The sequence below is a fragment of the Cibotium barometz genome, chromosome 61 (assembly GCF_041138505.1).
Source record: "Cibotium barometz isolate CiBa-2024 chromosome 61, ASM4113850v1, whole genome shotgun sequence".
NCBI lineage: Eukaryota > Viridiplantae > Streptophyta > Polypodiopsida > Cyatheales > Cibotiaceae > Cibotium > Cibotium barometz.
In genome coordinates, this window is record NC_141106.1 from 20,819,206 (window position 1) to 20,846,668 (window position 27,463).

General features: G+C 40.5%; 1 protein-coding gene across 1 annotated transcript; it reads right to left on the bottom strand.

Annotated features, from left to right (window-relative positions):
- Positions 1–3,017: 3,017 nt before the first annotated feature.
- Positions 3,018–5,865, bottom strand: LOC147604648 (uncharacterized). The gene has a single exon (XM_086794607.1). It carries the CDS (start codon positions 5,665–5,667, stop codon positions 3,214–3,216), a length of 2,454 nt encoding a protein of 817 aa, XP_086650733.1. The 5' UTR covers positions 5,668–5,865; the 3' UTR covers positions 3,018–3,213.
- Positions 5,866–27,463: the final 21,598 nt, after the last annotated feature.

The following is a 27,463-nucleotide window of genomic DNA, read 5'->3' on the forward strand; positions in this document are numbered from 1 at the left end:
TTGATGAGAACTTTGCTCCCACTTGTCGTATGACTACCATTCGTAGCATTTGTGCATTGGCAGCTCATAATGGTTGGAATGTACATCAACTAGACATAAAGATTGCATTCTTGGATGGAGATTTGCATGAGGAGGTGTATGTATCGCAGCCACGTGGTTTTGTTCAAAGAGGGCAGGAAAACAAAGTGTGCAAGTTTAAAAAGGCTTTATATGGTTTAAAGCAAGCTCCACGAGCTTGGTATGAAAAGATACATGCATATTTGACTGCACATGGGTTTCAGAATAGTCCAACAGAAAGCACTTTCTATGTTAAACGTGTGGATGGTGTACATCTAATCATTGCTCTCTATGTCGATGACATGCTGCTCACAGGACCAAATGAGAGTCATATTGCTGATTTTAAGGCTGATTTGAATGCCTCTTTTGAGATGTCAGATTTGGGACATTTGCATCATTATTTGGGGATACAATTTAAGCAGTGTGATGGAGGTATTGCTTTGTGTCAGACAAAGTATATTGAGACATTGTTGCGGAGATTTGGCCTTGAAGACTACAAGCCTATTGCTACTCCAATGGAGACAGGTTTGAAGTTAAGTCTTCATGATGCTGGAGACAAAGTATATTGAGACATTGTTGCGGAGATTTGGCCAGCTTGAAGACTGCAAGCCTATTGCTACTCCAATGGAGACAGGTTTGAAGTTAAGTCTTCATGATGCTGGAGATTACTTTGATGTCACAGTCTATCAGCTGTTGGTTGCCTCATTTATGTATGCATTACGAGGCCGGACATTCAGTTTGCAGTCTCACAGGTGAGCAGGTTTATGCATAGCCCAGGGTCTCAGCATTAGAAGAGGCAGTTAAACGCATCTTTTGCTACTTGAGTGGCACCATACATCTTGGGTTGTTTAATCCCAAGGGGGGATCGTTGCCGCCAGATTTACATGCTTTTTCGGGCTCAGATTGGGCTGGTTGCTATGACACAAGAGTGTCCACAAGTGGTTTTTGTTTCATGCTCGGTAGCTCATGCATATCTTGGCTGAGCAAGAAGCAACGTACTGTGGCCACTTCTAGTTGTGAAGCTGAGTATAGGACAGCTTTCACAGCTACGGTTGAGTGTGTGTGGCTCAGACGGCTTATGGTGGCTGACTTGGGTGTTGGACAGGAGTCTGCCACCTCTATCTTCACTGACAGTCAGAGTGCATTGGCAGTTGCGAGAAACCCAGTTTTTCATGCTCGCACAAAGCACATTGAGGTGCATTATCACTATGTCAGGGAAAGACTTTCCGCAGGAGAGATCAGCTTGGCCTATGTGCCAACACACGACAACCTCGCCGATCTTTTCACAAAGGCGCTTCCTCGTGAGAAGTTCGAAGCTTTCCTCAAAGCTTTAGGCTTGCTTCCCTTTGTGGACTGATCTACTTCGGACATGACACTCCCCTATACATGAGTGCCAGCTCTCGTTCACACCATCACTCCCAAGGGAGATTTGTTGCCATATATATATATATAGGCAGTGATGTGTGTGAACACACTTAGGACCGCCGGGGCACTTTTTCCCTCTTTAGGAGGTTTTTTCCCCCGGCTTGTATATACGCCCATCCTTCTAGGGCTAACTTATCTTTTGTACATTGACACAATCTAATACATTGTGTGTTGTGTGCATTCTTGCTTCTTCTTCTCCAAGCTTTGTGTGCTTTCCTGCAACCCTAATTCCAACAAACATGATGGGTAATTTTGCATATTCACAAAGTCCCCTAATTGGTGATGATGTGGCATGTAACTCTCCAAATTGGTGATGATGTGCCATGTCATCACCAATTCGAGAATTTCATAAATGTACAAAATTACCCATCATGCTATATATCATTGAAAAGTTCTCAAAGAGTAGATTCAAAATGTCCAAACTCCACCAACTTTTGATTTGATTTGTAAGCTCATTTTTCTAGAGAGAGGAGGTGTGAAAATAACCTAAAGAGCAAAAATGAGAGTTCATATTTTGCCTGATGTGAGAACTTCTTAGTCTGTCCCAGTAATTTTTGTAGGTTTATTTTTTCTACTAAGTAACATTATAATGAAAATTTGACATTGCTGGGGATTATTTTGATGCTCAATAATAAATTTTTGCTGCTAATAATGCAGCTTAGCAATGCTCTCGTTGCACAAATATAGTAGTGAAATTTTACTGCTAATAACATTGCTGAGCATCGCTCCCAGAGCTGTAGTGAATATAGTAACATCTATAGCACCAAAATCACCCCGACAGTTACTAAGGCTTGGAGTTATAATAACACTGCTAAAAATGCTACTATATTATCATTATGTTATAGTGATAGCTAGTGAGAAGGTGTGAGGTTATGTTGCAAGAGGAAGGTTTGTATGCTTGAGGATTTCCATCTTGCTTAGAAGAATATGAAGAGAGTGTAACCATTCTTTCTTGGGTTCCTTGCATGTTGAATGGTACGAATACTATGTGCCCTTAACCTTATCCTTGGGATTGACATTGGAGAGAGAGCTATGTCATGGAATGTGTATGGCTGTGTGTAAGCTTTGATAGATTGCTTTGTGTGTTTGCTTAGTCATTTATTCATTAGTTCATTTGCTCTGTGTGTTTGGTTATTCATTTGCTCATTTCATTGATTAGGGTATTGCTAGGTAGTGTAGGTTTTCTCCAACCCTTACTCTCTCTTCATTCCTCTCCTCGAGAGCTTGTGTGAGAGGCAAGCATTTGAGGCTCAAGCCTCCTATACATCTTCCATCGGCATGCAAATACTTGAGAGCACAAAAACATTGATTTCGTTATTGATGGGACTTGTTCGCGGAGGCAACACACCCAAAGACAAGACCAACGACTATGATAAATGCTTAGCAAGAAGCTAAGTTGAAATGACTTAAGAGCCACCACTTTTACAACAAGCTACAAATATGGTATCTCATCACCACCTTGTCCATTCATAGAGAACCCAAAAGCCCAAGAAATTTCACCTTTTCAACTCATTTTTGATGCTTCTTCACCCATTTACACTTCCCCAAACAATTTATTTTTTTGAGCATACAATACGACAACAACACTAATCTACTACTCACACCACTCAACTTCGCATGAACTCTTAGTTTATTTCTTCATTTCATTGTAGAAAATGCTCGTTGTATTACACCACAAAGTAAAGTTCACCACTAACGACGGGCGGAAACGAGAGCTAATACGGGTTGAAGTCACATCATCCCTTCCCAAGGACGAGACCTACTGATCCACAGAGGAGGGGGAGGAAGAGGAGGAGGAGGAGGAAGAGATGGGGGAGAAGGAGAGCCGGCATGCTGCCTGGTGGGCCAGACGAACCATGCCAAGAGGACGACGCAGGGGATGCCCCCCACGATCACGGTGCCCATCATATTGGCTTGGTACCTGAATATGGGAGGGAGCACCGTGAAGCCCGCAGCGGCAAACGCACCTAGGACAAGCAGTATGGAAAGTGCCAGCATGGCCGACGCCACCCACAAGGTCCGGCGGAGGTGCACGACGGTGGTGGTGATGTAGCGGCCCGGAATGGGCACCACGCCCACAAGACCCGCCAAGACGGTGGCGACAGCGAAGATAAAGGAGAGGCTGTTGAAGGCCCAAAACACTCGCACCCCCACGTGCTGCTGCACAGCAGCGTAGGAGGGGAAGTTGGATGGATCAGGCGCCGGGGGGGAGGCCAAAGGAGGCAAGTCGTAATAGGTGGTGTAGTTGAGGGGAGGCTGGAGCCATCCGGCGAAGGTGACGCTTGCGATCAAACAAGCGCCCACCAAGATCGCGTTGGCCTCATCAACGTACACCTGCCGCTCTCTGTACAGATTGTCCAGGTGAACTCGAACATCTCCCCTAGTCTCCATCAGCACCTTCTCAATGGCCTCTTGCTTCATCTCCTTGGCGTACTGCAGCGCCGTCTTCCCATATTTGTCTTCCAGGTTTGATTTCAGCTCTTCTGCAAACAATTTCGACGTGCACAGTTTTGAGACAATCTCCTCCTTGCCCCATATTGTGGCCCAGTGTAACGCAGTTCTCCCTGTTTTTTTACCCTCTTTGTTCACAGCGTCTTGCGCTGCTCCCTTCATGTGTTGTTGCATGAAGCTAGCAACATCTTCTCTCCCTGCATGGAGAGCCAGATAAATGGGCGGCAGTTCATCTAACAAGTCTAGAACAATACTGCGTGCTCGGTGGCTGGGTTCTTTGATTCTTATAGTCCCCATAGCCTTTTGAAAGTTGTGAAAAGAATAGTATTCCTTCATCCACTCGGTGGCCTCTTCATGAGTTATCAATTTCCGAACTTGGAGCTTCACAAGCGGCAAGCCTAGGAATTTGTGAGCAAATTCCATGTCTGTGCTATTAGAGACAGCAAGGCACAGAGCACTTCTGCCCTTCTTATCAACTGCATGCAGGTTAGCCTTACTTTGGACAAGAGCTCTGATGCCATCTAGATTGCCCTCTACTGCAGCCCAGTGCATAGCCGTTTGACCGGCATTATCCTCTATGTTGATCTTTGCTGGGTATCTAGATCCATGCGGCTGGAATGCAGCGTCCGTGCTACTATCTTCCTCGAATGCAGAGAACCCAAGAATCCAATCCATGTCTTCAGTTGTGCCGTAGGCGGAGAAATAATGCAGGAGAGTTGCTCCGATCACTCTGCCATGCTTGCACAATGGATCCATCTCTTCTCGAGGCAGCCGTTGGATAGCCTTTAGGTGTGCCTTCACAGCCATAGCATTCTTCTGCGAGTGAGCCAAAGATATGGCAAGTTCATCCTCCTCGTTCTTAAGCCAGATATTGGCTCCACTCTCTATAAGAGCATGAATGACCTTAGGGTATCTGGCAGCAAGATGCAGAGGGGTGTCTCTATGAAGTGAGTCACGGGCATCGATGGAAGCACCGTGATTTAGCAGCCATTGCACCGCCTCAAGCTGCCCCTGACTCGCCGCGTAGTGCAAAGCTGTCCACCCCTTATCATCCACATCCTCGCCCATTAGCATCTCCTGCATGGCTGTTAATATGCAGCTGTTTCCCCATCCAGCAGCAAAGTGAAACGGCGTGGCACCATGGGCGTCGCGCGCGGACATACTGGCTCCGGATTCCAGCAGCGCGCGAACAACTTCCAAGTGGCCTTCCCCCGCAGCGTAGTGCAAGGGTGTTCTTTCCTTGCAGCCTTTCACATCGATGACCGCCGACCGCCTAGCCAGTACGGGGCCGTGATCAGGATCATCGGCTGCAGGGGCGGTGCTAGGAAGAGCATTCAGCAACAGCTGCACCACACTCAATTCACCACTCAAAGCTGCTGCATGCAGAGCGGTGTCCCCCTTGCGGTCTGGTTTGAGGATGTCTTGCACTGCTCCATGCTCCAGAAGGATTTCTACCAGCCCCTTGTGCCCTGACCTCGCCGCAAGGAATAGTGCCGTGACTCCTACCTCATCGCTGTCATTCACACTCGGCTTGATTCGAGGCAGCATGGTGACGTGCACCTGAGCATTTCCATTGAGCAGATCTGTTGCATAGGGCATGGACCCGGTGAGCGATGCCCAGTGCAATTTTGTGATCCCGTAGTTCCTATGTAGTAACTCTTTATCAGCTGTTGATAATTCGTATGGAAGCCCCAGAAGCTCCTGTGAAACCCAACTCTGGAGCATTGATCCCATAATTAATCTTCTAATTAGCTGGTTGAATTCTGTATCGTGATGTGAGGAGGGCACATAAGAATAAGAATATGTATTAAGATCTCTAATAGCACAGAAGGTGAAGCGTTCTTGCTGAATTAATACACACTTGCCTCTTCTGAAAAAGCATTGTGACAAATAGATGGTCTGATCTCAATTTCTCAAATAGATTATATAGCAGGGATTCGGGAGCCAGCTTCTTTCTTGCTGGCTGGAATGCACTTCTCGTGGGCTGGTATTACCCAAGTTCTACGGCCTATAAAAGTTAAAGCCACCCTGAATGCGCCGCGGGAGGACGTTCAACATAGCATTGTGGCACGTGTTTTTGGCTGCATCGATTTCAGATGTTTGCCCATCGTACAACGTTGTCAAATTTCCATGGCGTTTTCACGTGACTACAAGTAATAATTAGCCTCTGTGGAATTGAGGCACGTTTATTTATTTTTAAAGATTCTTTAATCGCACGGTTCACCGTGCACCTCTTTTATGGATTGGATTGAAGAGATCACACGAGCTACAAGAAATCGGGATTTGTACGTAGAAATTGTGATTGTAATTTGTACCTGCCCAATTTACTGCAGGCATGTGATGGAAAATAAAAAATTAAGTTACGATCCTATCCGCATTGACCGTTAAAATTACCCACTTTTTGTCCCTCGTTATTTGTAATTTGTAAATAGCACCATTTCATTCATATATAAATAAATAAATAATAAACTTCCATTCATATAATATTTTGGGCTTAGACTCATGTAAAATTACTTCACTTATTTTCTTTCATGCGGATGAGAGGCAAAGCCACCCTAGACACTGCCTTTCTAGCAATCTAATTGCCAGGCTTTTACTTGCTTCCAAGCAAATCTAATTCCAAGTTCCCAAGGCGATCCAATTGCCAAGGCTTTTACTTGCTTCCAAGTTCCCAAGGGAAATCTAATTGCCAGAGGCTTTTACTTGATTCCAAGTATCCAAGGGAAATCAAAATTACAATTTTGACTTATGTTAGGTTCCCAAGGCGATCCAATTGCCAAGGCTTTTACTTGCTTCCAAGTTCCCAAGGGAAATCTAATTGCCAGAGGCTTTTACTTGATTCCAAGTATCCAAGGGAAATCAAAATTACAATTTTGACTTATGTTAGTTTGATTGTGTTTAATATTAAGGTTAAATACAAGTTCTTTAGACTTTACAAGAGATCATGTTTGACTTATGTTAGTCTGGTTGTGTTTAATATTAAGGTTAAATACAAGTTCTTTAGACTTTACAAGAGATCATGTGGAAAGTGTGACAAGAGATCACGCGGAAAGTGTGAGCCACATATTGTTTGTTAGTCACATTAAGGGTATAGCCTATAGGTATTATGGAGATAAAAGCATGTGTCATTAATGGTTCATGAGCTATTCAAGCTATTCAAAGAAGGATAAGGTAAGCTCTTGACTTGAAGATATTTGGCATCATGACGGGGAAAGGCCTAAGGCTTAGTTCAATTTTGATCTCCATTACAAGCTATTGAGATTACCCAATAATTCCTACTGTTGATTAGAAGGTCACACTTCAAAAAAACATGTGGGTTTGGAGCTTTGGAAGTGTTGGATCTGTTGTTTTTAAGTTATTTTGAGCTATTTTGTCATAGATTGGCATTCTACGTGCTAGATTAGAAGAAAAAACCTTGCTTTCATTATTGATTTGTACTATAATTAATCCCAAGAGGCTTAGATTGAGTTTTATTAAACCAAAAAGTGGCTTAGCTAGTGTGATTAGGAGTGATTATCACCTCAAAAACATAAGCTTTGAGTCTCGATTGAGTGAATTAGGGTGCGGTCATTATTTTTCTTTGATTTTGGTCATGCATTATTAAAATTAGTTTAGAGTATGTAAAACCACATGTTTGTCAATAAAAACACTTAATCACTTATATAATCTCTCATAATTAGGATTAAGAGTCTTAATCATCTCCTAAAAATCCAAGAAACCCAAAAAAGTCTTAAAGACAAGATAAAAATGCCTCTCAGGGAGGAAACATGAGTCTACATTCATGCACCAAAAAATCATGAGCGTGAGCTATAACAAACATAGGACATGGACATGAGTTATACAAATGTGAGATAACATGCATGAGATGTGAGCTATAATAGATGTGTTGATATGAGTTAACCCAAATGTGAGTGTGAGTCAATCACAACATGAGATGTGAGCTATAACAAACTTTTGACGTGAGTCAACTAGGATGTGAGCTATTTTACAGATGTGAGATGTGAGCTATAATAGACGTGTGTGACATGATTCAACCAAGACATGAGCTATAAAAGACATGCGACATGAGTAAACCTAGATGTGATCTATAAACAAAAGTGTGACATGAGTGGGCAATAGCATGATAAACTAGCTACCTCAGGGGAGGTTTGGACAAAAGTGGGACATTTTCGAGCTTCCCGAATTTGTATCCAGGGTATCTCGACAATTTAAAGTGTACCAATCACACATTTCCACGTTGCCATGGCTCCATATCCCTGCTCGAGATATGTGGCGCCGTAAAAGGTAGGGCAAGAACCGCCACACCATATCTCGTGCGAGATACATAACAGCATGACCAAGCAATCTAGTCAGCATCTCAGCATATCTTGGGTGAGATAGGTGGATTTGCTGATTAGATTGCCTGGCCATGGTGCCATGCCAGCTCAATATGTATATTTATATCTTGGGCTAGATATGATAAATGAAAAAATGTAACTCGGGCGAGATATGATAAATGAGAAAATGTTTCTCACGCGGATACGAAATTGAATTAATATATCTTGTGTAAGATACAAAAAATGAAATTGAATTAATATATCTTGGGCAAGATACGAAAAATAAAATAAAATTAATATATCTCGGGAGAGTTACTAATAATATAAAATAATGTATCTCGGGCAAGATAGGAAATAAAATATTGTATCTCAGGCGAGATACTGAAATAAAAAATTAAAAATGTCTCGAAATTCGAATATTATGTATCTCCAGCGAGATATTAAAAATAAAAAAGGCTTGAGAGAATATCAATATTATGTATCTCGACCAAGAAACTGGAAATGAAAAAAAAACTCACATGACAAATGATCAAATAGAACGTCTCCTCAGAAGATTTATATTTAAATATTATCTCGCGTGAGACAATATTTGAATATACAGAAAACCAAATAATTTTTTGTCAATGGCCATGTAGCTTGACCAAGTTATTAGTGTCTTAAAATTCCCAAATCTTTCACAGTTTTCCTTATCTCTATATCTTGCTCAAGTCATTATTCTACCTACGTTGATCTCGATCGAGCTATCAAATAGTTGTTGTCTTTGTGGGGTTATTGTATTTGCCGTGAGGTATGGAGGGTCCCCGCGTTGTGAAAGAGAAACCCTATTGCCCAAGTAGCCCCACCCTTTTGCCTTTAATTTTTTAGATTAAGAGATTGAAATAAAGAAATTTTAGAGAGAGAGAGAGAGAGAGAGAGGAATGTGCCTCCCTACAAACATGCCAACCCAGGCTTTCTGTTTCAATGCATTTGTGTCTTAACCACCCAACAAACAGCCTATTGGGCATCTAGAGCACTTTCACATTCCATAAACATTGGGACAATGTAGTTGATGACCCTTCTTTGATTTTCTAGGCCATGGTTACATGTATGCACATGCACATGCTTTGCATATGCCACGTTTTTGGCTTTACTACACTTCTCCAAAATGCATAACAAGGAGTCAATGGGAAGCGACTGGTCCTTAATTTCAAAAGAATCAAATGCTTCCTTTATATTGGACATTTCCTAGTATCTGTCATTGTTGTGTTGATGGTGAGTTGATGACACATCCCCAGGTGATAAAGAGATGTATGTAGCCATGCCATTCATCTCAAATTGCTAGCCCCATTCAGGCCAAGGCTTTAGGGCCACAAATAATTCCACTTTCCCCTTACATTCCCAATCCTTACTCTATAGGAAGTGTGGGGCTTTTATCCACAACAACGAATGCATGGTAAACGTATGCTTGCTTCCTTGGGGTTGTTCGAAGTTTTTGAGGGTTAAATTTATTAGTTTTTAGGCTCTTCGAGCAGGGCTCGTCACGCATGATGTCTTGGTAGAACTCGATATTTAGAGGGGGAGAGAGAGAGAGAGAGAGAGAGAGAGAGAGGTGTATGTGCCTTAACCACTTTTCACACTACTTGCACGACTGAGAGAGAGAATGAGATAAAGACTCTCCATGTTAACATGAACAAACGAGAGAGAGAGAGAGAATGAGAGAAAGATGAAGGTGGTTTCGATGAGAGACCATCAAGGGACATAAATCAATGGTTTCGATGAGAGACCATCAAGGGACATAAATCAATGGTTTGATTTTTGTATAAAAAGCAAAGATTTCCAGCCTTAGCAAATAACTCTAATGCCTTTCGGATACTAAGAAACATGGAACATTAGAGGAGGGAGGGGTGAGAGAAAATGGGAGAGGTTTTTGAGAGAGAGAGAGTTATAGAATATTAAGCATGTACCAAAGACCCAATGGACATATCTCAAGGAGATACGAGAAATAAAATGGAAACAAAACAAAGTCGTCTCACTTGGGTTATGCAACACTATCCATGGAATCCCATCATGGAATACCAAGAAACATGGAACATGAGAGGAGGGAGCGGTGAGAGAAAGATAGATAATGGGAGAGGTTTTTGAGAGAGAGAGAGAGAGAGAGAGAGAGAGAGAGAGAGAGAGAGAATATTAAACATGTAACAAAGACCCAATGGGCTGGCATATCTCATCATCAAACACAAAATAAATAGAAATAAAACAAAGTCATCTCACTTGGGTGATACAAAAATATTGAGAGAGAGAAAGAGAGAGAGAGAGAGAGAGAGAGAGAATGAGAGATGACCTTTCAGTTATGTGGCACCTTGCACTTTTTATCATGGCTCGTGAGGCATGCCCAGAGACCATCCTTGAGATGGTTGCACTCTTAGAGGCTTTATATGTAGTCAGCTCCACGGACAGAGAGATTTATATCCCTCCAACATGCATCTTGTTACATTGTTGGAGAGCATGCTAGAGACTCTACATTCCCTCGACAACGTAGATTCTTTGACACAATGGCTAGGGACATAGCAAGGTGAACATGTATGTCATGGCTTATCTCATTAAGAGGTATCCTGACTTTCCTCTATCAGAGAGAGGACATTATAGTTGACGCACATGCGTCATGTCCCAACCAAACCTGCTCTTTTTTCCATATGGGACCCCTTGGGCACTATGCAAAAAAGAGCGAGTGGCAACACACTGTCACACCCATCCGTATCCAATCGGGGTGAACGTTTGCAAGTGGATGGAAAGGAGCCCCATGGACCCACTTGCACAAATTCACCCCCATCCAATTGGGGTGAACGTTTGCAAGTGGATGGATAGGAGCCCCATGGACCCACTCGCACAGTTTCACCCCCATCGGACTCCCTTCTTGAGGCGTGATGTCCCACCCAAACTCGCTTTTTTGCATAGAGGATCCCTTGGGCACTATGCAAAAATAGAACGGGTGACAACACGGCATCTCGCCAACCCGCCGATGTTTGAAGGGGGTGAAAATTTGTGAGTGGAGGTGTAGCAGTCCCATGTCTTGAAATATGCAAGTGAATGGGTGTGTGTGCGGGAACAAGCCCTTAGAGCTGCGGTCGGGCATTTGGAGTAGAAGAAGGCACGGGCTTCTTCTTCCTTGTTGGAAGAGATGTCGAAAGGGTATGCCACATGGGAATCATCGAATTGGATGATCCCATTGGTGATGAGATGACCTGCAACTCAAGGTAGCATTGAAAGCAAAGGACGAGAAGCCCATAGGGGGAATAGGGTGGGAGGTCCCATCGGCGGAGAGATTTGTAGGCCCAGTAGGATGGTCTCCCAACCCTAGTGCTTGAGGAGATAGAGGTTGTCGGAGGTAGGGTAAGGGTATCGGCAGAGGACGTGGGGAACATAAAGGTCAATGGTGGCATTGTCATCTGTGGCATGCCCATACCGCATAAGATTGTCCCAGCTGATTAGGTTTGCGGAAAGTGGGTGGATGGGAAGTGTGAAGAGGGATGCGGGTTCAGAGAAGGAGATTTGGGTTTGGAAAAAAAGGGTGACGAGGATGGATAATGGGGAGTTGCAGGGAAGTTTATTGAGGAGATAAGAGAGCATGGCAGACGAGATGCGGTCCTTGATGAAACTATCGTGTTGATTAAGGCGGAGGGTGCGGTATTGGAGGTGGAGGAGCTAGTGGGGGTTTTTATGGGGGGTGGGCGAGGTGTGGCAACTTCGTGGGCGAGTCCATGAGGGCTTTGACCTTCCTCTCGACTGTGCTAGGTACCAGCCCTGAGAGTGGGGGTGGAGGCTGGATTGCTCGGGCTTCCCCGCAGTTTGATGATCCTATTTTAGGGCCTAATTTTAGCCTTTTTTTAAAAGCATAAAATTGAACATTTTAGCTATTTTTAGCCATTTTTGGGTTAGAACTTAGAAAAATTAGCTATTTAAGCCAAAACTAGGATTTTTAGGTTATTTGGTTTTTCTATCATTTTGGGTATTTATCCTTATTTTTAAGATTTTTCAGTAATATTTTACCCATATTTAACAAAATTTGATAAAAAATTTGACAATTTAATATACTACGAGGATGCAATGGTGTTGTTGCAGGGATGTTTCTCAAGCTTAGGGAGCTAGGGAAGAGCTTGGAATTGAAAATTGGGGGTATTAGAATGTATTTTTTTGACTACTAAGGTTTAGAGATGTGAAAAGGTGTAAATTTATGAAAAAATACGATATTTATGGATTTCACATGAAGGGGGAGTTAGTTAGAATCACGGAAATCAAGAAGAGAGAAATTCTTGATCATTGTGGGGCTAAGGAGGGTGTTTTGCAACAATCTTTGGTTATTCCATGCTTCTATCTCTATATCTATGCATTCCCTTCTCTATTTATACCATTTCTCATTCTCAATTGCTTAATTATGCTAATTAAATGTGTGATTAGTGGGGATTGTGAGAGATTAAGAGTTTTTCAGAAGTATTAATCTTGGAGAAGGTGGAAATATCAGAGGCAACATCACAATTGCATTTTCCTAATCAAATTCTTCCATTTTTTTGAGGCTGGTGTCCTAATTTCAATGGTGTTAGTGCATAATTAGTGAAACTAGATGAACTAATGAGTAATTAAGGAAAAAATTTAAAATAGAGAAATGGCATGCTCCAATACATTGAATCATGAGTCTTATTATCAAATTTGAGGAAGTTCCTAATTATAATGAATTATTTAAAATTACGGCCTATTTTAGGGTTAATGAAGGAACTATTTAAAGAAATGATAAAATATGTGTAAAGTGTCAAAAAAAGAAGAAGAAGAATATAATGAAGGAAAGCTATTTTAAATTTTTGGATATTTTACTAATTATTAATTAATTTCTAAAATTAGGCTATTTTGGTAATTCAACTAAAATAATTAGTTAATCAATGATTTTAGGGTTGACCAAAATTTTAGTGTTGAGGGAGTATTTGACAGTTGACATAAAAAACTTTGAGAGTGTTTTGATGTTTTTTACTAATTATAGAAAATGCTTTTCCTTACTTTTGAGAAATTACTAAATATGGAGATAATTAGCTATAATAAGAAAAAAACTTAAGATATGGACCCTAGATCATTTAAGTATTTCTTTGTTTGTGCAAGAGAGTTTGGTTAGATTTTAAGTCTATGATATAGTTGTAGTTCAAAATGGCCATATTCCCTAAAGCTGGTGGAGGATAAATAGTGAGAGTTATAGAGTGAATTAAAGGAAGTTGTTGAATAAAAATTGAATGTTTTACTGTGTTATAAGTGTCTTCAAAGTTTGATTTTGATATGAGTTGATTTGACCATAGTTGCTTTATAAATTTGCCTCATTTTGAGCATAGTGAAAGGCTAGTTAGAGTACCCTTGAGCGTATAAGTGAAAGGCTAGTTAGAGTATCCTTGAGCATAGTGAAAGGCTAGTTAGAGTACCCTTGAGCGTATAAGTGTGATACAATGAGAGAGGGGCTTGCTGGTTATGCTCTCTAAAGAGTATGTGTAAACCTTAGATGTTGAGAATAACCAAGGAGTGGTATTAGAACCCTTTAGAATATAACATGAGTTAGATCAGGAGTGGCTTACTTAAGAGACTACAAGAACCAGTTGGACTACATTGGCCAGAGCCTTATTCCACCTTAACTCCTATCTTGTGAGACTTTAAATACCTCTTACATAGCGTACTAGACTAATACTTGGCTAGCTAGAAACCCAATTTATAGATATATTAAGGGAAGAGTATTCCTGGGTCAGTTGGGCATCCTTTTAGAGTAGGGTTGTTTTCGCCACCTATTGGTATTGGCTGAAAGAAAGCCAGAGGTGGTTGCACTCAACCAGAGCATGTGTAGCTCTCCTCCAAAGCTCTTGGGCTTCATTTTGTGGGTGAGGGAAAGGGCTTCGGTGCCTTGTGGGTGGCCTCTTAAAGTAGGTTGGAGTTGTTGTTGAAGCTGTATTACCATGGTGAGAGTGGTGGGGCGAGGGTGGCTTCTTGGTTTTCTAGGGCCGTATGCAGTTGTTGGGATTGGCAAGGGTGACTTCTTGGAGGGTCTCTTGGGCTTGCTAGTGGTGGTGCTCTATCTTTAATAGGGGAGTATCTATTTTTGGGCAGTTATATGTTCCTACTCATTGCATATAATCGGTCATTGAGGTGACTAGCTCGTGGGGCGAGGTTAGAAAAACCTTGGGCAAAATTGGGTTTAGCTCGATGGGTGGATCTAATGCCTTCAAGGTAGGCGGCCAAATGGCTCTACAGCATAGACACAGCCCTCCGTTGAAGTTGAAATTGTTGCAGAGAAGAAGAAGATGCAAACAAGACAGAGAGGGAATTAAATCTAATTGAAGCAGAGAATATCATAGAATTGTGAGTTTTGTGGAGGCTGTTGCACTGGTGGTTAGAGTAGCATTTTCACTTCAAGGCCAAAGACTTGTCAGGCCTGTGGTGGATGGATACGATTTACATGTTTTGATAAATGACACAATGGAAATCACAAATAGCATTGTCAATATTTTACTATGGTATGTATAGTATATATATTGCATGATGCATATAGTATGATGCATGACTAAGCTATAAGTACCAGTGGACTAATTCTTTGTTCTTTTTTTTTGTTGCCTTTAGGTATTGTATATTACTACTACCATAAGAGGTCTAAAATTGTAGATATATTGTGGATCCTCTCATTTTTGCGGCATTACAAAATGATAGCTCGTCATTTTTGAGTCTTATGTCCTTGTTTGAATCAGTGAACCTCGATTTGGCAAGACTTATTTTCACAGCTTACGAGATGAAGAGAGTCTCATGTTAAGTTTTAAATTGACATCAAATATTTGGTAATCTATATGTGTTTTCTTTAATAACACCTATATCCTCTTTGTTTTTTTTCAACCGACACTAGAGTTTGCTTTTATACGACATTGAGAAAAACACGTGTTATTTTGCAAACTCTGTTCAACAATACCATGGCCACGTTAGAGGGTAAGTCCCTATTGACATTTCCCTCTTCCACAAGCATGTAGATTTATTTAAGTAGGATAAGTTGATGCTTGTTTTTTTGACCTCTCAAATGTGCTCAAAAATTTGTATATGCATTGGAACATCTCTTAATGGAGCCAAACCTTGTACAAAACATGACATATCATAGGATAAGGTGCTAGTCTAGCCCAGAGATGTCACCTGTGGTGGTGGATGGAGGATGGCCCTAAACGCCTACCTTTTAATAAAATTTTTTTTTGATATTCCTGATGTAAGTGATGTTTGTAATGTAGACTTGCATAATCTAGTGTAGCTATAATGTCCCTAACAAAGCTTTTCTCTGTGTACAGGAAATAATTTTGATAAAATATGCTCCCTTGCATGTAAAACAATTCAGGACCAAAGCTGTACAAAGAATTATTTTGGCTGTCCATGATCGTGCAGAAGAAGAGATCAAGAGGGTAGGCAAATTTGCAAGGGAAGCTATAGAGAGAGTATGTCAGCGAGACGAGGAGCGGAAAAGACAATTCGAAGCACATATGGTTGCCCTTAATGATTATGACAGGTTGCAAGCTGAGGCGGATGAATGGGTGGAATCTAGGATGTAGGCAGAGAGGGGAAGAGAAGAAAGACTATGGGAAGAAATGGAAAGACTGGGTCAGGACCAAAATAGAAGGCCGCCTCAGTCCCAAGCATAGTCTCACGGCGTCACTTCTGTGCCCCAAAGTGTTTTGATCGACGTCAGCATCATTACACTTTTATTTACATTTGTAACATTAACATTAATTTTGTGTAAGCGACTTGACATTGATATATAAGAAAAAAATCTTTCATATATTAAATTGCTTTTGGAGTTACAATGTTTTGATTGTCATCATTTAACAACTAATCAAGTGAATAGTATGAGAGACAGATGCTTTGCAGAAAGTCATTTTCTCTTTTCGGCTTGGCACCTGTAAAAAAAGGGTTTTGTTAGTGGTATCTTACATAATGTTCTACACAGCATATGTAAATATAAATGGTTTACCTTTTTAGTATCCATTGTAAATGTATAATTCAAAGATCCCTGCCCCCTCCGCGCAACGAATTTGGGGGTGCTAGCAGTGGAAGTGTCACTGCTTGCACAGGGTAGAGCCTCTCACTAGGGGCCTCGCCCATGAATATCCGGACAAGAGACTAATCTCTCGGTTCTTCCAAACCCGGAAAAACTTCCCTCGCCTAGAAAGCACGGGTGATTCCTCCAAGAAAATCTATACTAACATAGTCAAGAGCCTTAACTAACCAAACTGATTCGACCGAACTTGTAAGTCACATGGTCCGATCAAGCGAAGAGACTTGCACTTGGATCATAGAGACCAATGCTTTTTTCCTCGTCAAGAGGCACATTCGTTGATTCTTTTCCATAGAACAAGGACTATCCGAGATTTACTTCAACTATCGTTACTTAACAAAATTGAGTCTCATTTTAGGGATCCATCAGTCCAGCGTAACCCCATCCAATCCCATCGGTTAGCCAAACCGCCCAACCACTATCGTGATAGGATCCATTTAGAGATTTGGTTATGTTTTGCCCCGGGTGCCAGGGAAAAGAGTTCCCAGGCCCCCTAGCTGGTGCTTCAAGCAAACTTCAAGGTAGACACACCACTTACACACCTAATATGAATTGCATGTTTCACAGATTCAGCTGTGAATTAAATGTTTCACAGATTCAGCTGTCTTTAAAACAATCTTTTAATGAAACCGTAGTATCACTGATCATAATCCTCTAAAATATCTAGCTTGAATTCCAATTTACAATCATTCCTTCATCGGTGTACCTATGGCATCTCACCACCTGTTCACTCAGGGGCCTTTTCAATAGGTCCTAGCTCATAGTACCTAAAAATATAATCACATAAGAAAAACCAGATGGACTCTCCATTGAAGATCAGCAAGATCAACCAAGAGATCCATATAAAAGAGCCATGGACCTATTTGTTGAGGACCAGCAAGGCCAATCAACCAAATCCGTGCCTGAATTCAGAAAAAACTCTAACACCTTGTTCCATTTTCTTCCTTGACGAATGCGTGGGTATCTTCGGTGACCCCCCCAAAGCTCGAGCACCATATGGTCAGCACCCTCTAGGCTCCTTCGTAGGTCACCTAGCGCTTCACTCATAGGCCGCTTCCTTGGTCCCTCATCCACCGTACCAGAAGCTCACCATTTAAATCGAACCAAGGCTAGTCAAGACCTTGGCCTACCTTGCTTTGCAAGACGTCCTTCGTTGACTCTCTGTCACAAAAACTGTTGTAACTTTATCACTTAGTTCACGACCTCATTCACAAGATGGTCAAAATGCTTCCCCTGCATTCTTGACATAAAACAATAATTTAAAAACAGGTTTCATAAATACAATTTCTAACGAACTCTCTTCTTGACATAAAACAATAATTTAAAAACAGGTTTCATAAATACAATTTCTAACGAACTCTCATCTTTCCAGATTGTTCCACATCATTTCTCGTTATTCGACATTCCTTTACATCAATTCACATTGCTTATTCCACATCCAGTCATATGTATTCCCATCGTCCTTCATCCATTCTCATCCAATCACATCATATTACATCTCATCACATCTATCCTCATCATATCACATCATAACATATCCACATCACATCTCATCCATTCATATCACATCACATCCATCTACATTTATTCAGATCCACATCACATCCACATACCATCACATCATATCCACATTTATTTACATCACTTCACATTCACATCCACATCCATTTACATCACATTGCATCTCATCATATCCACATCCATCACATCCACATCTATTTACATCCACATCTATTTACATCACATCACATCTCATAACATCCACATCCATTTACATCATATCACATCTCATCCATATCTCATCACATCCACATCCACATCCATTTATATCACATCGCATCTCATCCACATCTCATCACATCCACATCCACATCCATTTACATCACATCACATCTCATTCACATCTCATCACATCCACATCCACATCCATTTACATCACATTGCATCTCATCATATCCACATCCACATCTATTTACATCACATCACATCTCATCACATCCACATCCATTTACATCATATCGCATCTCATCCATATCTCATCACATCCACATCCACATCCATTTACATCACATCACATCTCATCCACATCTCATCACATCCACATCCACATCCACATCCATTTACATCACATCGCATCTCATCCACATCTCATCACATCCACATCCACATCCATTTACATCACATCGCATCTCATTCACATCTCATCACATCCACATACACATCCATTTACATCACATCGCATCTCATCCACATCCATTTACATCACATCGCATCTCATCCAAATCTTATCACATTCAAATCCACATCCATTTACATCACATCGCATCTCATCCACATCTCATCACATCCACATCCACATCCATTTACATCACATCGCATCTCATCACATCCACATCCACATCCATTTACATCTCATCACATCCACATCCACATCCATTTACATCACATTGCATCTCATCCACATCTTATCACATCGACATCCACATCCATTTACATCACATCGCATCTCATCCACATCTCATCACATCCACATCCACATCCACATCCATTTACATCACATCGCATCTCATCCACATTTAATCACATTCACTCACATCTTATCACATCGCATTCACATCGCATCTCATCCACATCTCATCACATCCACATCCACATCCACATCCATTTACATCACATCGCATCTCATCCACATTTAATCACATTCACTCACATCTTATCACATCGCATCTCATCCACGTCTCATCACATCCACATCCACATCCACATCCACATCCATTTACATCACATCGCATCTCATCCACATCTCATCACATCCACATCTCATCCACATCCACATCCATTTACATCACATCGCATCTCATCCACATCTCATCACATCCACATCCATTTACATCACATCGCATCTCATCCACATTTAATCACATTCACTCACATCTTATCACATCGCATTCACATTTAGTATCGTTTTCTACTTTCGATACCGATAGGAGTTTTCTAAGTTTTTGCCAATTGCTTGGCCTAGTTAAAGGTACTTTTTCTCGATAGATAACTCTGTGGTTTTATTGCAATACTATTTGGGAAATAGTTGAGTTTAGAGAAAAGGCAATTTCATATTGGGTGTGTAAGTGGTCTGTCTATTTAATTTCTGCATGAGAGCCGGCTAGGGGGCCTAGGAACTCTTTTCCCTGGTACGTGAGACAAAACATAACCAAATTTTTATAATGGATCCTATCAATATAGTGGCTGGGTGGTTGGCTAACCCATGGGATTGGATGGGGCTAGGCTATTGGACTGATGGATTCTTATAATAAAATTTAATTCTGTTGAAATAAGACCCAAGATAATCCTTGTTCTATGGAAGAAGAATCACGGCTCTGCCTCTTTTGATGGGGAAAAGCCATTGGTCTCTATGAAACCAAGTGCAAGTTCCTCCTTTGATTTGGCCATGTGACCTGCGAGCTCGGTCGGAATAGTTAAGACTTTTGACTACGTTAGAAGATTTTTCCTAGAGGAGTCGCCTATGCTTTCTGGGCAAGGGAAGTTTTTTTGGGTTTGGTTTTGGAGGAACTGTCAGATCAGTCGAACATTCGTGGGCGAATTAGTCTCTTTTGGAGGAACTGTCAGATTAGTCTCTTTTGGAGAAACTGTCATATTAGTCTCTTTTTCGGACATTTGTTGGGCGAGGCCCCGAGTGGGAAACTCTGCCCTACGTGTAAGGTTGCTACTTTCACTGCTAGCACTCCAGAGCTCGATGCGCAGAGGGGGCAGGGATCTCACAGTTGTTGGTATCAGAGCGAATTGGCTGAAGTATATAAACAAAGAAACAAGAAATGCCAAAAAAAATTGAGTTACCAATAAAGGATTGTAATTGTGTGTTAAAACTCGTACAAATTGATATTCAGAATGGAAATTCATAAGAAAATTGGGTTTTTAGATAGAAGTACCGTAATTGTGTGGAATCCCCGATTTGCTTGAGGCCTAGATATGATGGCATTTGTCTTATAACACCAAGGACCGTGACCACCCGTATATACCGTGGGTATATTCCAACTCTTTATTGACAATATATATAAGTGAATCTAAGACCTTGAAGTTGTGAGCAAAAATGCTATCCTAGATGATGATTTTGAATGTTGGTTTATATGATTTTAGAATTCTGGTTAGAATCGATGAATTGATTTTAGAATTCTGGTTAGAATTGATTTTGATTGAAGGATAATGATTTTTGAATTCGGGTTGATGAGTTGAATAAATCATGATGATGATGGTGAATGGAGAGAATATAACTTGGAGGATGATCAAGACCTTCAGCAGATTACTATGAGATTAGTGGATCTTGCTGACATATTGCACCTTGACCTTGGCCTAGTAGAGCCGATTGTGAAATAACAAATTGAGAACCTGTATTGTTGAAATATACAAGTGAAAAGGGTGTGTGTGGGAACAAGCTCTTGGATAGAGGCTGTAAAAGAGGAGATGTAACTGTGAAAGAACCTGTGAAAAGGTTAGAAGAATCTACTGGGAGAGAATAATGGGTAGCATGAGGGAATTTAGGAGTGTGGAGATATTCTGGGAGATATTCAGGGAAAAGAGAAGAGGTGAAGAGAATCAGGCAAAAGGTGGAGATATTCAGGGAGTAAATCATGGAGAAATCAAGGGGATTTGATGCTTGATGTAAACTCTATAAATTGAGGCATAGCCCTAATGAGAATTTGCTGGTTTTTGAGTATCCATGCCTACATTAATCTATGTGCTAATTATTCACTAATTACGTCTTAATCACTTGCTAATCACTTTGTTAATTATGCTGATTCTAGTGTTTGATCCACCATAGCTCATCATTTAGCTCAAATTTCAACATGGTATCAGAGCCATGCCTAGAATCAACCAGATTTATGAGCCCATTAGTGAATTAATCAGGATTAGTAAGATAATTAGCAAAAAAATCAGTTTTTAGTGAGTTTTCACTCTTCCCCTTCACCCCCAGCCAGTGGAGGGTCTCTAGCATCTAGCACACTCAAAATTAGGGCATAAGATTCTTACACAAGCTAGCTAAGGTCTTTGGCTTCAAGCCTATCAAGAAAACGCAGCAAACCGCCGGCGGGTTCAGGAGATCTACACGTTTTTTCCAGCGCTTATTTTCTGAGATGTTTGTGACATTGCAACTTCCACAGGTCAAAGATCTCTAATTCCTCTTAGCACAAAGGGTAATCAAGCATGCTCTACAAGTTGGTGAAGACAGAAATCAATTTCATCAAGTCTACAGAGAGATCAAAGCTCTTCATCAAATCTGCAGGTGACTTTGGTAAAACAGAGATTAAGCTTTCATTATTTGGTCAAATCTTGTGTTTCTTGGCTTAATCCTCTACTAGACTCATTGCTATTGATGCCTTTCAAAGCATTTGAGCTCATTTGAAGTGGAAGGCACCAGATCTGAGCTCCCCGCATACTCTGTTTTTTGCACACAAACCAGAGCATTAATTTGCTAATCAGTGATTAATCAGTGCTAATCACTGTACTTTGGTGAAATTGAGGGTTCAAATTAACCATTAGGTATCTGATACAGATCCCTAAAGCTTCAGATTGCAAATCGGAGTTGGTTTGATACTCCAACCATCCCGTACAAATTGGTTACTCTCAATTTAATGTAATTTCTGGTGATTTTATGCTGATAAAATTGTTGTAATCATCTATTAAACACCAGATTGAGTTGTAAAAGGGTAGACACTGCCCTTGAATCTTGAATTTGGATCAAGAGGTAAGACCCCCTTCACATCACCATGAATTCAGCACAGGAAATAGCCAAATTTAATGGAGAACAGTTTTATACATGGCAAACAAAAACCATGTATTTGCTGATGAGGAAAAATTTGTGGGGATTAGTTGAAGGGAGAGATGAATGCCCAGAGAGGGGAAAATGAGTGGAAGAGTAGGAATGAAAAAGCATTGGGGCTTATTGCACTCAGTTTAAATGATGAGATCATTCATCATATCACAGGGATACAGTGGGCAAAAGATGCATGGGATGAACTCAATAAATTATTTGGTACACAAGCAAAAAATTCCAAGATAAATCTATTAATGCAATTTTACAAATTGGACATGAAGGAAAGTGAACCCTTAATCACACACTTGAACAAATATAAAAGCATTAAGCAACAGCTGGCAGCTATTGGCAAAAAGGTAGAAGATGATGAAGCATTAGCTGTACTTTTGAAAAGTGTGGACAAAGGAGATTATGAAAACATTGTAGCAACACTAAAGAATGTACCTGAACTGAAGATACACGAGATAGAAGCAACTCTACTGGAGCAAGAGAGCAGAGGCAAAGAGAAGAAAGAGCTCGACTCAACAGCAGGAGAGGAAAAAGCATTCTTCACCCGAGGAGGATTCTCTCGAGGACGAGGACGAGGAAGAGGCAGAGTAGGAGGGAGGACCTTCACTTGCCACAAATGTGGAAAGCCAGGACACATGGCCAGAGACTGCTACAGCAAACCCAGTGAAGAAGGGACGACATCAGCAAACTTCATGGAGGCTCCAAGAGAAGTGGAGTCGGATCATCTTTTCTGAGAGAGAGAGAGAGAGAGAGAGAGAGAGCCCACAACCCAATGTAACCTGCCCCAACAAAGTAAAACCACCTCTGAGCCACTGATGATGTAGGCCAAGTGGTAGATGTATGTGTGAGCACTTTAGTCAAGGTCACGGGCACTTATAGTAGCCTTGGACACATAGAGAGAGAGAGTGTCAAGGACTATGGAGTTTAGGGACTTGAGGCACTGGTCGCGGGCTATCAAGTAAGAGGGAAACTTGATACAGGGTCCAGGTGTGTTAGGATTATTCACTTGAGGGGAGGTGTTGAAATATACAAGTAAAAAGGGTGTGTGTGGGAACAAGCTCTTGGATAGAGGCTGTAAAAGAGGAGATGTAATTGTGAAAGAACCTGTGAAAAGGTTAGAAGAATCTACTGGGAGAGAATAATGGGTAGCATGAGGGAATCTAGGAGTGTGGAGATATTCTGGGAGATATTCAGGGAAAAGAGAAGAGGTGGAGAGAATCAGGCAAAAGGTGGAGATATTCAGGGAGTAAATCATGGAGAAATCAAGGGGATTTGATGCTTGATGTAAACTCTATAAATTGAGGCATAGCCCTAATGAGAATTTGCTGGTTTTTGAGTATCCATGCCTACATTAATCTATGTGCTAATTATTCACTAATTACGTCTTAATCACTTGCTAATCACTTTGTTAATTATGCTGATTCTAGTGTTTGATCCACCATAGCTCATCATTTAGCTCAAATTTCAACATGTATAACTGAAATTCCCGTGGGGAATGTTCAGATGAAATTACTAGTCCAATGGACCATTATTGTGTTAAGGATATGAATGAACTATTTTTCGATATGAGTTCTGTATGTTTCCTCTTATAGAAGGGATCTTTATCCCAAGATTCTGGAGAGGGTTGACCAAACTTTAGGGAATCCCGAAATCAATTGGATCTAAAGTTTAATTCCTTTTGGATTCAAATTATAAATAAAGTGGTCTTTTCACCTAAGATTCTTTGAGCATCTATTAAGTTGGAAAAATGGACTTGACTAAGAAGAGAAAGAGTCCCACCCTAGGAGTAAGAAGATGATTTTACCGAGATTATCCTCTAGCTTGCAAGATGAGGACATCTCGCATTTTTTAATAATTGGTGAGGATGTAAGATTCCTCCCTCGAGCTATTGAGATGTAAAGGTGTAAGAACCTCCCCTTCAATCTCTATAATCATCCCCTAAATTCTAAATGCAAGAAAATATTATTTTACCTTGTTTTGGTCTAGAGAGAGAAAATGTTCTAGGGAGAGGTAATACAGTTTTGAAATAATTTTGGATAAGAATTTTCTCCTAGTTAATAGGAAGAGATCCCCTGAAATAGAATCTTAAAAGAGTTTTCCAATGTGCATTAGAAATTAATTGAATATGTGAATTGGACATCTTGGCCTAGGGGTATAAAATTTTTAAAAAAATCTTATTAAGGTCCAACGAGTGTCAAGAAGGGCCAATAAGGTTAATCCAAGTGTTGGGATGAGAAAAAGGTAAGGAATATAACAAAATCTCCCAAAAATGAGTAAATTCTCACATAAGATGAAGAGTTGACTAGTAGTAGGTTTATTAGTTTAAAAATGAGATTTTTTAGTAAAAAAATAGAATTTTGGACACCTCAAAATGGGGAGAAGGGCTCATGAAGGAGGCGCCTAGAAATCACATCAAGAGGGTATTTTTTTAATTCAAAAAAGTGAGATATTTCATCTCTCCTCCTTCGAACCAAATAAAAAAAGTGATCAAAACTAGTCTAAACTTGTTCAAAATGGATCAAACTGGAGCTAGAAGCCTCTAGATTCTAGTTGGACTTGGTTGGTGGCCTCCCACACCTATAAATAGACCCCCATTCCTTTGTATTTTCATATTGGATTTTGAGTTTATTACATTTCTATTATTGTGAAGCTTTGGAGCTTCATTAAACCTCTTCTTTCTTGAAGATTACCCTTTCCCCTTGGTGGCCAAGCCTCTTCCATGAGGGCTACACCATTTTTGCAAGGTAAAGAATCAAGCAAACCAAGGGTAAGCCTAAACAATGTTGTTTATGCTCTCTTTTTAATGTTATTCTTCTTCCCAACCTCCCTCATGCTTGGGAAGCATTTTATTTTGTGGTTTTTCTCTTAAAACCATGCTTTTCTTGATTATGATGATTTAATGTTTATGTTTAAGCTTTGGTTTATGCATAAACTAACTTTTATATATAAAGTGGATTTTTTTGCATTATCATTTCACAGTAAATGCGAGGAAACTATAGCAAAATTTTATCAATAGAAAATGAAGGTTTATGCATAAATAATTTTTATTCTAAAAGAGGAACTTTGAGTAATAATTTTATAAAAAATGCACGGAAGTTATTGCAAAATTTTCTAATTAGAAAATGAAGGTTTATGCATAGTAAATTTTATGCTAAAAGTGGAGTTTTGAGCATTATTCATTTGCCTGAAAAAGAAAGAAGGTTATGCATAAATTTTCTAGATGAATTATAGAAATTATTATAAATATAATTCACTTAGAAAAAATGGATGTGAAATGATGTGAATGGATGTGAATGATGTGAATGGATGTGAAATGATGTGAAATGGATGTGGATGGATGTGAATGGATGTGAAATTATGTGAATGGATGTGGGCGGATGTGAATGGATGTGAAATGATGTGAATGGATGTGAAATGATATAAATGGATGAAATGATGTGAAATCATGTGAATGGATGTGAAATGATGTGAATGGATGTGAAATGGATGTGAAATGATGTGAATGGATGTGAAATGATGTGAAATGATGTGAATGGATGTGATTCGATATGAATGGATGTGATTCGATATGAATGGATGTGAAATGACATGATTAGATGTGGATTAGTGTGGAAATGATGTGATTAGATGTGGATTGATGTGGAAAGATGTGAATAGATGTGGATTGATGTAGGAATGATGTGATTAGATGTGGATTGATGTGGGAATATGTGATTAGATGTGGATCGATGTGGGAATGATGTGATCAAATGTGGATTGATGTGGGAAGATAAGATTAGATGTGGATTGATGTGGGAATGATGCGATTAGATGTGGATTGATGTGGGAAGATGTGAATAGATGTGGATTGATGTGGGAAGATGTGATTGGATTGATGTGGATTGATGTGGGAATGATGTGATTGGATGTGAAATGATGTGATTGGATGTGAATTGATGTGAGATGATGTGATTAGATATGAGTGATGTCGGTGATGTGATTGGATGTGAATTGACGTGAGATGATGTGATTAAATGTGAGTTGTTGTGCGAATGATGTGATTGGATGTGAATTGATGTGATTGGATGTGATAGGATGTGATAGGATGTGAGTTGATGTGGGAGTGATGTGATTGGATGTAAATTGAGTGGGAGTGATGTGATTGGATGTAGATTGATGTGGGATAATGAGAAATGATATGGAATGATGAGAAATGAAGTGGAATGGTAAGAAATGATGAGGAATGATGTGAAAGGATGTGTAATGAGATGAGGAAAGATGGGAATTATGTAATGATGTGAAAGGATGTGTAATGATGAGGAAAGATGGGAATTATGTTTGGAACTGTATTTTGTATGTGAAACTTGTTTTTTTTAAAGATTGTTTTACATCAAGTATGCTGGGGGAAGCACTTTGACTATCTTGTGGAATGAGGTTGTGGGGACCTAAGTGAAAAAGTTGCACAACAGCTGACGGAGAGTCAATGAAGGACGTCTCGCGTGCAAGGTCAGGCGAGGTCTTAACCCTCGGTTCGATTAAAAATGGTGAGCTTTCGGTAGTACGGTGGATGAGGGACCAAGGAAGCGGCCTATGAGTGAAGCGCTAGGTGACTTGTGAAGGAACCTAGAGGGTGATGACCATATGGTGCTCGGGCTCTAGGTCGCCCAGGATACCCACGTGTGTGTCGAGGAAGAAAATGAGTTGGAGTTATTTTGTGAACACATGCATGGATCTGGTTGATTGGCCTTGCTAGTCTTCAACGGATGAGTTCATGGCTCTTTTACATGGATCTTGTTGGTTGATCTTGCTGATCTTCAACTGAGAGTCCATATGGATTTTGTTGGTTGATCTTGCTGATCTTCAACTGAGAGTCCATATGGATTTTGTGTGATTATATTCCTAGGTACTATGGGCTAGGAACTATTGAAAAGGCCCCTGAGTGAGCTGGTGGTGGTGAGCGTTCTGGTTGCCAATGATGCCATAGGTACGCTGAGGAAGGAATGAATGGAAGACTGGGTACTATGGACTAGGAACTATCGAACAGGCCCCTGAGTGAGCACGTGGTGAGCGTTCTAGTTGCCAATTATGCCATAGGTATGCCGAGGAAGGAATGACTCGAAATTGAATCTTGGAACTAGAATATTGAGGACTATGATGGAAACTCTGTGGCTTTATTGCAATGCTATTTTGAAAATAGTTGAGTTTAGAGAAAAGGCAAATTCATATTGGGTGTGTAAGTGGTCTATCTATTTAATTTTTGCATGAGAGCCGGCTAGGGGGCCTGCGAACTCTTTTCCCTGGTACCCGGGACAAAAC

What these genes read in the sequence shown, in the direction of transcription:
- LOC147604648 (XM_086794607.1), bottom strand. Translation starts at nt 5,667, where the DNA reads ATGGGATCAATGCTCCAGAGTTGGGTTTCACAGGAGCTTCTGGGGCTT.